The sequence below is a fragment of the Ictidomys tridecemlineatus genome, chromosome 2 (assembly GCF_052094955.1).
Source record: "Ictidomys tridecemlineatus isolate mIctTri1 chromosome 2, mIctTri1.hap1, whole genome shotgun sequence".
In the NCBI taxonomy this organism is placed as follows: Eukaryota; Metazoa; Chordata; class Mammalia; order Rodentia; family Sciuridae; genus Ictidomys; species Ictidomys tridecemlineatus.
Window position 1 is genome coordinate 189,395,343 of NC_135478.1, and position 13,142 is coordinate 189,408,484.

General features: G+C 30.2%; 1 protein-coding gene across 1 annotated transcript in view; it reads left to right on the plus strand.

The window, feature by feature from the left end:
- Positions 1-3,563: 3,563 nt before the first annotated feature.
- Tfec (transcription factor EC) overlaps positions 3,564-13,142 on the plus strand; it is a 96,272-nt gene continuing 86,693 nt past the window's right edge. The window contains exon 1 of the mRNA XM_078040331.1: positions 3,564-3,684. Coding sequence (XP_077896457.1) covers positions 3,658-3,684 — 27 coding nt within the window. The 5' untranslated portion in view covers positions 3,564-3,657. The remainder of the gene's footprint in view (positions 3,685-13,142) is intronic.

The following is a 13,142-nucleotide window of genomic DNA, read 5'->3' on the forward strand; positions in this document are numbered from 1 at the left end:
TGGCTCATTGTGGCATAGTGATACATGCCTATAACATAGTTTTATCAAATTCATTCCCCATTAGGTCCTCTCCATGACCCTCTTCCCCTCCCCTTTTTACATTCATGACATCCTCCCGCCTTTTTATGTATTTACAGTTTCCACATATGACAGAAAAACTAGGTATTCTATTTTGATAACACACATATTTTGGAGAACCTAAGCACAAATCTAATCATTTTATTTCTCAATTTTTATCTGAAACAGTTTCTTAAAAGTGAAAATTTTTGTTTGATACATGAAATGCTCCTAGTAAAATGTATAACATCTTTTCTTTTTTTAACATAGTTTATCCTGAATAAATGTATTTTAAGCATAGTTTCATTGGGATATAATCCTAGGCCCGAGGGCATGATTTGTTAGCATATAGGCTTAATGTGAAGTTTTAAATGTTGGTCGAGAGAGATATCTTTCCTCCACTGATCTTTAACTGATTGCAGCTCATGTACTAAATGGTTTTGCTATAAATTTCTAGAAATGGTCCAAATAATTAAAGATTAATCTAGAATGTTAATGATTGTCACCAATGGAACAGAGCTCAATTATGAGTGCTGCTGGTAGAAGGATATTTCTTTCTTTCTTTCTTTTACAACATTTTATGAATTTTGAATCATCTTGCCTATAGACCTAGGAAGGCATATGTTGAATGGATAATCTTGTCAGGTAGTGAAAGCAATAGAGAAGAAATCACATAATTACATAACTTCCATTCTGTTTCAGTGCAAGAAGTTTACAAGTACTTTACAAATAGAGGTTGCGGTCAGGACTTGGTGGAATATTCCACTGCCGTTTTGGTCAGGCACTTACTTACCACTCTTCTAGAATCCCTGAAGGTAATATCCAACGCTCCCTCAAGTATTTGCATTTCTTAACAGTTCATTTGGAGGAATATGGTGTCTTATAGCATTACAACTTGGAAAATAGTGGGGAGGGTGCTTGTAAAGAAACATTCAAGATCTAAAAACATGAGGGCAAGAACCCTTGAATGATCATTTAAAGTTGACCTTTCTCAAATTCCCTGGCCCCAAATATGGCAACATTATTTTAGGGGTGGGCTCATTATGTAACTAACCAGAAGTAGGGAGAGATGAATATTTAGCTTGACAAACTGGGCATGGGAAAGGAAGGGGACTGAAAAGAATTCTGGGGACTGAATGTCAGTCCAGAGTACCCCTCATTTCAAATATGAAAATTTGGGTTAAAAAAGGAAAATTATTAGAGTAAAAATACTTTAAAACACTATCATTTATCTTTTATTAGGAAAAGTAGCATAATATCTTAATAAATCATGTGTGAAAGAAGTTAAATTTAAAAGAGAATAATTGACATTCTAAAAATGAGGAGTTCATAAACTCTGAAAAATGTATTTTGCAGTGGTTACGTAAGAGTCGATTAATTCATGGGACTATTTTTTGCACCCTGATGTTAATGTTAGAGCATCTTATGAAAGAGTAGATAAAAGGATATATTTAATAACTTGGAATCACAGATGGTTATTTTATCATAGAGACATAGCTTTATCAAAAGGTCAATTTGAAAAGTTCTGTCACTGATAACACTGTGAATGAACTAACCAAATACATTTTACACATAGTTCCAGTTAAAGGTGAGATCTGTGTAATTTTGAATGAATGATTGGGTTGGTTCTCGGTGGAGCTAATAATTTCGTCTTCATTTTGGACTTATTTTATCCGTGTGACATTTAATGAAATCTATAAACAAACTCAAAAATTCATATTCAACAATTTTATACTTTGGGCTTTTAAACATATCTTTAACCATTTAAGTGTTGGCCTGTTCTTTTGACACAGTTGCTTAGTGGATTATGAAATTCAATCATCTGTTTAAGGGAAATTAACAAATGAAGTCCCTTTGGTCAAACTAGTTCTATAAATTAGACTTTCAAATAAAGTTTTATGGGTACATGAAAAGAAACTCTCTATAACCTAGAAAATACTGTAAGATTTATGGGACTTCTGTTTAAAAACTGATCCCTTGCTTCACTTCTCTTTAAATTTTCTGATATATTCTCAGCAATACAATAATCACTCACATCATATGCATAGCTCCTTAAATGACATATAATAGTTTCATAGTTTCTAACCTTCTGCATGATCTTGTTTCTATCTATCTTCCTACTCTCTTCCCAAGCTGTTCTTTTCTTTTTTACTTTATTGAAATTGGCCTTAATTCAATTCCTCAAGCCCAGCACACTTCTAATAAGAAGTCTTTGCATATGCTGTTCCCTTTGTCCTACTTTTTGCATGGCTGGTTCTTTTTTATTCTTCAAGTCGATGGTCTTATTTTCTCTTTGTCAAATTATCCTGTTTTCAGTATTTATATTAATGTGTGTATATTTGTTAATATTCCAAAAATGTCATTAAGCCTAAGTTTGACTGACTCACTCATTACAGGAGACTTTAAATTTCTGATGTGTAGTAGTTGCTCAATAATTACCAATTAGTACAATAATTAAAAACAGTCTGGTAATTGATTATTGCATAGCTGAAACAAGTGCCTTTAAACAATTACTAGGAACTAAATTGAAACTGAAATACATGGAAAGCAATGAAGTTTTGAAGATTTTGAAAAATATAAAGAGATATACTGGTATGATTCATCTTAGGGAGTATTATAAAGCATGATTATTTATTTATGGACTTTTATTCCAGAATTTTAATAATGATCAAATAATTGGAATTTTTTGAGAAGCTATGTAGATGTATATGTTGATTCCTTTAAATATCTTTGATGATAATGGGGTTGTTCATGCATTATGAAAACCTGACCAATATGCCATATGAAAGTTGAATTTTCTCAGTTTAGATCTCAAACTGACAAATGTGGAGAAAGTAAATTTTTATTATAATGGTCTGTCTTGGGAGACTAGAATGAACAACTTAATATTGCTAAATATTCAGGAATTATTTAAGCTCTTTTATTTGTTATTAATAAGGTGATGTTTGTTACATAATTAATGCATAAAAATTATACCATTAGTAGTTTAGAAAAAATCATATCATGAAATAAGTTCTAATATAATCTTAAAGTTGCCTTGGTTTATTCTCTAGGCAACACAGTGTAAATATTTTAGGCAAAGCTTGAAAAGATGCTGGAAGCCCCAGCAAAAATGCCAAGAATTGGGCTAATTGGTATAATACAAGGTGGCTGGGCACAGTTGGGGAAAGTGTCAGAGTAGGGAGAATCCCTACCAAGAAAGACGGTTTGTGCAATTAGCTCTCTGAACTTTAACCCTTCCAGAATAATTAATGAGTAACAGAGGGGATCAAGACAAAGACACAAAGTGATATGGTGGGTGCTAGCAAGTAATACATCAAAGAATGCTCGTAATTGGCCCTGTGGCTTTCATTCTTTGCCCTATTTCTTTCAATTCATTGACTCAAAATAATGGGTTCAGGTTCATTATCAACAGGTTTTAGCTGTAAGAGCACAACATTACAACAAAGCTTGGATTGTGGCAGAGTTGATGGTTAAGTAAGAAGTTGCAGTTGGTAACCACTCTTTGAAGAAGGAAAATAACAGATTCCTTCTGAATGAATCAACAGCTTTTACACTCATATTCAGAATCTTGAAAGCCTTATATTCTCCAACTCTACAATGCTGGAATATGGTTGGTGTGGGCAGGTATGTATATTTCCATTTCAGTGATGTTTGAAACCATTGTGAGAGTGTTTATACTCTTTGTATTATTTTAAATGAAGTTGAATCATTGACATATGACATGTAGACATCAAGGGTTTTGTCATTCCAAACATGTGATTATATATTATTTCTTTTAGTGTTAAATTACATAATTTGCAGAAGTTTTGATTGCCTTTGATTATTTACTTTGTAATTATATGAAAGAAAAAGTGGAAAATTTCCTGAGAAATTTCTCAGAAAAGTGTTCTGAATTCTAGTTTAGGAAGCTAAATTTGTTTTATGTATAGATATGCTTTAGTAGCAACTTTTATTATTGTGCACAAAATACACAAATATTTTTTTCAAGATATGTTATTTCATCTAATTTTGTGTGGCCATTACATAAACCACGGTAAACTTTATTTTTACACTTGGATACATGAAAAATATTTTTTCTTCATTAATTGCTCCCAAGTCTTTAGAAGTTAGGATTGAATTAATTTCCATTATTATACTATCATGTCTATTTTCAGTTTTAGAAATTTATATACTATTAGGCAATTCCAAATATCAGTTTAAAAGTATTTAAAGCATCTGAGGTTTATCTTTTAAAATTTAAAATATTTTCATAGTACCTAATATCATTATTTCTAACTAAAAATAGGCATATATTTTGAACTAGAATGTTATTGAAAAGATTCTATATTTTTAGTTATTTATTACATTTTCTTTATCAAAAGCATACTGTAGATTGGTTAGTAATCCATCTATGGACATCTCAATCAAATTATTTCTAGGACTTTAAGAACAAATTGAAGTAAAATATCAATTATGAGTTTGACAGGGTTAGATATTTAGTTTTGTGACTCTTATTAAATAAAATATATATTGATATGCACTGAAAATGAAAACTAGAACTGAGAGTGCCTGAAAGTACTTAACTAGAGCCTTGTGGACACTATATTCATTTGTGTGTGTGTGTGTGTGTGTGTGTGTGTGTGTGTTCATGTGTGTACTAATGAAATCTCTACTAATTACGTAGGATGTACCTGTTAAACATTTAATATTTGGTAACAAAAATTTGGTTACATTCATTATTAGTTCAATAAGAATATTATTGAAAAATCATAGATTATCTCTAATAAATTCATAAACCTCCAAACTTAGCTTTTACATTTCTTGCTGGATAGTGTTTAACATGGCATTATTTTCTTTGTCTTTGAGCATAGTTTGCATGAGATTTTTAAATGAAAAAAAATATGTTTATTTATTGAAGGAGAAATAGAAATCACCTTTTCATTTTGGTTGACAAATGACTTAGGACAAAATGGCCAAATATTTCCTCTAGTGAGTTAAAATCTTTTTAGACTTATAATTGGAGTTTAGGAGTTCTTAATACCATTCTTTCATTATCCTAATTTATCAAACCAATTAAATTTTTTTCTAGAACTTAAAAGACAAATTGAAATAAAATATCAAATATGAGTTTAAGTAAAATATCTATTGATATGCACTGAAAATGATAACTAGAACTGAGAATGCCTGGAAGTACTTAACTAGAGCCTACAGTAGAAGGTCCTCCTAGCTCTAATAAACTATGCTAAATCTGGAAGTGGTGAATTTGGGAGTGAGAAATTGAGAGAATTTGCCCCTCTGAAAGCTCCCCACTCACCCTGTGTAGATGTATGTACACATACATTTATTACTTCTGTATACTTTCCATGCCTGTATAAATACTAGTTAAGCATTTCTTGACATAGCCAGCATTGTGATAGATGGGCTGGAAAAATCAATGATGAATTAGGATGTCAGCACTAAGCTCATTTTAGTCTAGTTGGGGAGACAAATATGTAAACAAAAAATAACAATACAATAGTATTCAATACCATAATAAAGATATAAATAATGTTCTTCCCAAGCAGAATAAAAGAGCCTCTAAATGCACAAGAGGAGACACCAAGATTATTTTATAGACGAGGTGGCATTTAAATAGAAATATTAAGAGATAACCATTAATAAGGTAGGAAAGGCACATTAATAAAGTAGGAAAGTTAAAAGGTGGAGGAAATGCAGTATTTGAAGTCACAAAGCATGGAGTATGTACAGTGTTCAAAAGGCTGCAAATTCAGTTGTTGGAAATATTACCTTGAGTATAGACTACTGGTTGAAAAGCTGCTGGGATATTAGACAAACATATTGTATAGAGTCGGTATCTTTTATCTCTGCTAAAGATTTTGGACTTAATTCTGCAAGTTGTAGAAGGCATTTTGAGATAGCTATTGAAGCATATGCTTTAGAAAGACAAGGCAGTGGGTGGTTGGTCTGGAGAGTCTGGTGGTTGCAGCAAGAACTTTGGGAAGTTGTAATTATTGTGACAAGAAACCATGACCCACTCAGTGGAGGCAGGGGTGGTGGCCACAGGGAAGAGTGAGCTGATTTAAAAAACATTACTGAGATAGATAGATTCCACAGGATTCCAGTGAAATCCCTACGAAGTATATTTTTGGTGTTGGGACATCATGGGTACATGATTTCTTTGTGGAAAGATGATGAAATAGACTTTTAAAAAAAGCTTCCACTGAGATACAATTCATACATTTATTAAAGTCACCTAAGTAAATTATATAGTTCAATGATATCTAGTATATTCACAGAGTTGTGTAAACATTACCACAATCTAACTTTAGAGCATTTTTATCTCTGTCTGAAAGAAAACCCTATCAAACCCATCTGCAGTTACTTTCCAGTACTCCTTTTTCTCTAAATCTGGCCAACTACCCCTATACTTTCTTTCTGGCCTTTCTTTTCTTTTCCTCCTATTATGGCCCATTTCATATGAATAGAATCAAATAATATGTGGACTTTTGTAATTACCTTTTTAAAATTCTGTTTTCAGTGTTCATCCACGATGCAGTATGTATCAGAACTTCATTCTTCTTTTTTTTTTTGGCAAATAATATGTTGTTGATGGACATAATACATTTTATTTACCTATTAATCAGTTGACAGGAATTTGAGTTGCTTCTGCTTTTAACTGTTATGAATAATGCTTTTATAACATACATTTTGTGTGGAAATGGTTCATTTTAATTACATATATTTTCAGTGTACAATTACTAGATCATACAGTAACCCTAAGTTTAACATTTTAAGAAACTTCCAAATTATTCTCTGAAGTAGCTGTACATTTTAAAATTTTTACTTGAAATATGTGAAAGTTCCCATTTATCCATATCATCATCAAAATGTGTTATCTTCTTTTTACATATAACCATCCTAGTGTATTGGAAGAGGAATCTCATTGTGGTTCTGATTCACATTTTCCTAATGAATAATGATATTTAGAATCTTTTCATATGTTGATTGGCTATTTGTCTATCTTCTTTGGAGAAAAATCTATTCAGATCCTTTGCTCACTTTTAAATTGGGTATTTAAATATCTTTTATTACTCAGATTTAAAGGATTCTTTATATAGTTTGGAAAAACTCTCTTGTCATGTATATGACTCACAAATATATTCTTTCATTTTCATTTTCTTGATAATTTCCTTTAAAGAACAAATACTTTTGATTTCTTTAGTGTGTGTGTTTATATTTCTTTCTTATCTAATTGCCTCATGGATAAATATATACATATGTTTATTTCTAAAAATTTTATAATTTTAGCTTTTATGTTTAGGTATGTAATTTATTTTAAATTATTATTATTTTTTTGTGTGTGTTTGGTATGAAGAAGGAAGGGGTCAGGCTTTATTCTTTTGCATGTGAATATCCAGTAGACCAAGAATCATTTGTTGAAGAGGTTATTCTTTCCTGTTATATTGTGGGAGTCCCTTGTTAAAAATCAATTGACTCTAAATGTAAGGGTTTATTTCTGGACTCATTTCTATTTCCATTCATCTATGTTTCTCCTTGGCCAGTTCCACATAGTCTTCATTACAATAGCTGTGTTGTAAGTTTTGAAATTGGAAATCCTGTCTTCCAACTTAATTCTTTATTTTTCTTTTTGAAGACTTGTTGGCTATTCTGGGCCAATTTAATTTCCATATGAATATTAGGATCAGCTTGTCAATTTCTACACAAAGCTTGCTGGAATTCCGGTAGAGATTTCATTGAATCTTTAGATCAACTTGCAAGGGATTGAAAACTCAACAGAATTATACATTTCTATCTATAGCCATGTCTCTTCAGTTATTTAGATCTTCACTTTCTTTCAACTGTATTTGGTGTTTTAGGATACAAGGTTTATACTATTTGATCCTAAGTATTTTGTTTTTCTTGATTTTTCTGATGTGTTCGAGATTGAAGTGTTTTCTGAATTTCTGTTTTGTTCATTTTTGGTATATGCATATCTACATATATACATTATTTAGTTTATATTTATTATAGCTTATATATAGCCTTATATATTACTATATATTTATAGATATATAGCTTTTTAATCTCATATTCTGCAAACTTGCTGAGCTTTTCTTTTTGCTGTATTAGCTTTCCAGTGGATTCTTCAAGATGTTCTGTGTACAAGATGATGCCATATGAAAAATAAAGAAAGTTTTATTTTTTCTTATCTAATTTGGGTACCATTCATTTATTTATTTTTGCTTAATTATCCTGACTGAACTGTCTAGTATAATGTCAAATAGAAGAGGTAAAAGTGAACACACTTGTCTTATTTCTGGTCTTAGGGAGCATGTATCCAGTATTTCACCATTGACTTCAATCTTAGTTGTATTCTTCATAGTTCCTTTTAATCAGGTTGATCATTTCTACTCCTGGTTTGTTGAGGTTTTCTTTGTTTTAATCATGAAAGTATGTTAGATATTGCAAGATGTTCTCTCTGCATTTATTGAGATGGTTGTGGTTTTGATAAGATAAAATTTAAAAATTTTCAAATTTAGAATTCCATGGCTACATCAATTCTATTTCCATTCATCTATGTTTCTCCTTGGCCAGTTCCACATAGTCTTAATTACAATAGCTGTGTTGTAAGTTTTAAATAGGAAATCCTGTCTTCCAATTTAATTCTTTAATTTTCTTTTTGAAGACTTGTTGGTTATTCTGGGCCCATTGAATTTCTATATGAATATTAGGATCAGCTTGTCAATTTCAATTAATAATTACTTAAATACTGAACTTAAACACTCCTCTAATAAATCTTTATTTTTAAGAATATTTATTGGCCAGGCCAGGCATGAGGACACATGACTCTAATTCCAGCAACTCAGGAGGCCATGGAAGGAGAATCACAATTTGAGACCAGTCTTAGCAACCTAGTAAGACCCTGTCAAAAAAATGTGTTTATTTATGTGTGTGTATATATACACATATATATGCACATATATTTTTAATGTATATACTTAATGTGTATATATATTTAATATATTAAAAGATGAGTCCAACTATAAAAGTATGATCTGTGTATCCTATACTTCAGTATCCCCTACTAAATGTATAATTTTGTATATGATTTAAATATATTACTTTTATTCATAAAATAAAAATTAAGCTTTTTCATAAACATAAACAAGTATGCAGTTGAAGCTACAATTTTCATGTATTTTCAATGAAGATAGAATGACACTAATTTTGGGGAAAAAAATGAACCATGAGAAAATTTACTTCTTTGTATGTATTTCTGTTAAGAGAAAAGAAAAATTTTCTAGTTTAGATAATATAGTATATTTTACTTAAATTTATGACATACTCAAATAACTGAAAATGAGGTTTTGCTCAGGTATTTAAACTTGAGAAAATCTAAGCACATTGTTATAGATAGTGAGGCATTCTAATGAAAGCAGAAGTTTGGGTCAGAACAGGATATTATTAGCATTCATAAGAGAATTATTTAAAATAAGACTAGATCATTATGTGGCAACTACAGAATTTCCTTCACTGTATCCTTTATATAAAAATAGTGATGATTATAAATCACGAAAGAAATCTCTTTAGATCTAGTCAAGTATGTTTTTTTAGGAAAAAGAAATAAGGATATTTTTCAAATTTAGTAGAGATGCTTAAAATAATAAATCAAGTCTTTAAAATACTTTTGATTATACAATATATTAAAATGTCAGTTCAAGATAAATATTTCTGTATTGCTATATACCTGAGTTTGCCCTTTAAACACCTAATACCTTGATCCATATTCAGTTTTTTTTAAACTCTAGTCTGCCTGCTGTGATGAAAGAGTCATCTCATCTTGTATTAATTTCATTTGATATATAGAATATCATTATGTCATAGCTGTTGGGGTAAGCTTAAATTCAGAGAATTGTTAAACTTTAAAAGTAATATTCAAAGAATTATTTTGTGTCAGCAATATTTTTATTTTCATTTAGTTGTCTGTTTTAGCATGTCATCTAAATGTAGTAAAAATGTTAACTTCTTGATAATCAAGACATTTTATTCTAAAAATTCTCTTCCTTACAGAATAATCAAATAATAGCTTAAAATCTGTGATGCATATATTTTATCTTTGAAACTTTGCTCTTCATCCCTTTAATCATTCTGCATAAAGAACACAGACTATGTTCATGGTTTATAACTTAGTGGAATATTTTGAGTGTCATTCTGCACTATTTGAGTGTGTGTGTGTGTGTGTGTGTGTGTACATATGTATTGCTTTTGAGTTTTTGCCCTTATTTTTTTCATTCTGTCTCATTTTTCTTATGGGATTATTTTTTTAAATACATTTTGAAGAAATATTATTTTCATTCTTCCCTGATGAACAGATAGCAGCATTGTTAAATTTCACTTAACTACATGATATAGATATCTAAAAGTATTTTGTAATTGGTCTTCAAACAACTTTAAAACTAAATATTGACAATGAAATCTTAATTTAGAGCTAATAAGACCCAATGATGATTGTTACATACATTTCAAAATGACATTTCTGTGCCACAGAATATAAAGTAGATTTGTATATTGAATTGTGTTTCTTTTTATTTCCAATGTGTTTATATTTATTTTCTTCTTCAGGTTTATCTAGATTGTTTAGCATCAAAATACTAAAGTATCTGAGAGTGTAATTTTGTATTAGGCAATTTAAAAATTTATGTGTTCAATATTTCTTCATAACCGTTATATTTTCATGTAAGTTATTTTAGTTTTCGTGATCTTCCTGCCTTATTTAGCCTCCTGAGTCTATTGGGATTACAGGTGTGCACCACAACACTTGGATAGGAATGATTTTATACCTTTGTATACATGTACCTGTTCATCTACTCATACTTTTACATTGTTTTAAAAGGAGTATACCTGAGAGAATCATAGTGCATTCTAACTAGGGGATAAAAATGGCCATATATCTTGATAGATTGTTACCCTAGACCAGTAATTTGAGGTAAATGTCTAAGTATTTTAAAATTAATTAGTGGAGAGATTAGGTAGTTGTGCTTAACAAAAGAGCATGTAGGATTATTTTGTAATTTTCTAGCCACGAAAACTATGAATCCATCAACTAAGGGAGGATCAATGGGAAGTAAAGAAGTAGGAAGGTTTTTAAACTACTGATTAATACATTCCTGGGTATAGGATTAGCCACCTGGTGTAGCTGTTTGGGGAAAGGAAGCAGTGCTTCCTGAAGTCTATGTGAAAACATAATGTTAATCTAAAATAATGGCTAAAATCATGACAGTATACTATTACACTGATTAATATTGTTCAATCACCCTAGATATATGGTTCCAGGAACATTTCAGAGGATGTGGCCTTTGAATTCTTCCTCTTTGATGGTTTTATCAACATGTAGAGTGAATATTTATCAAACAGCTGCATAGGATTACTCAAGCTCTTTATTTCTTGTTGAGTCAATTTTTTTTCAGAATTAAAAATTTTGTTTCCAAATCATATGCTTATATGGGGTTTGACTATATTGTCTTTATCTATTTAGTCTCTTCTTTATCTATGGTTATCTCTGTCTTTTAATTCATTATATTTTTATGTCTTCTCTGCTGAAGATATGTTGATTTATTAGTATTTTCCCCTAAAGAATCAATTTCAGCCTTGTTGATCTTAGAGTAATGTTGGTTTCTACTTTATTAAATTTGCAAAATAATCACTCTTCCTATCTGACAGTTCAGCATGCTCTCCCAAAATTGAAGTATGGAAAAATGTAAAGATTACAAAATGCAAATTTAAAAAAAATTGAAGAATTGTAATTATCTATTTTTTTCTCTTTCCTTAAAATTGCATTCTCATTTCCATTATTTCACTGTGTTCAGGGTTCACATTCGCTTATAGTATTTAATGTGATCTGGTTCAGTATATTCTAGTCTTAGAAATATTCTTGGAAAATATAAATAAAACAGTGAGAGGAAACAATTCTTTGTTAGTTTTCTTTTAGATTAATTAACTAAATACATCAAATAGATTTTCTGCAGCTTCTTTCTGTCTTAGGGATATGCCTTTTCTTTTTAAAGTTTTTTTATTCCTTATTGAACATGAAGATAAAGCATTTTTCTGGTATTGTTAAAACAATCATTAAGATTTTATTTCATAAGTCATCTGTTTGTAATACAAGTACACTTTTCTCCCTCTTTTTTACTTACTCCTAAAATTTCCAAATTATTTTTAAAATTATTATTATAGTGTATTGTATATATTATTTGTAATATTAGAATATTTTATCATCAGGGACTCAGTTTAATTATGTTTTAGACAGAGATGTACATTTTCTGCCTTTTCCCTTTCTCATTTAATTCCATGTGCACACTACACCCACATATGGGCTCTCATATCATTACAGGTTTTTCAAACTGTATGTTAACAGCCAAACACATTATTAGGTCAAAGAAAACTATAGAATAAGTGTGAGAAAGACTTGAGTCTAAGATCTGGTCCATTTTTACTAAAGTACATGAACGTAAGAGGGAGTGAGTTTTGGAGGAATAATTACAATTAGCACATAGTAGATTACAAGAAACATTTGCTCAATTAACACATATATGTATGCTTAAAAGGATAGAAGCAGTTGTCAATATTGATAGCAATGAAGACATGACAATGCACCATCTATTAATTTGACAGAAAATTTCCTTGTATACCTCGTTGAAGCAAAAGAAAGTAGAAACCGTTCAAGTTGAAATGCATATACTCATATGAATTTTTATTCCCAAATATACTTTGACCAAAATAATTGGTTGAACAACTACAATCTTTTCTGTACTGCTATTGTTGTATTCATTTTTTTTAAAAAAATTGAAGTTGTAGATGGATCTAGTATCTTTATTTATTTGTTTTTATTTGGTGCTGAGATTGAACCCAGTGCATCATATGTGCTAGGCAAACGTTTTACCATTGAGCTAAACCCCCAGCCCTGTATTTATTTCTTATTTCACTTTTTATTTCATAATTCAGAATGAATAATGGACAACATCTCACTGTGTTTTTATTGATATTGGATGCATTGCAGTTTTTCAAATTAGAGTTCATTTATGCTTTAAGCCTGGAAATAACCA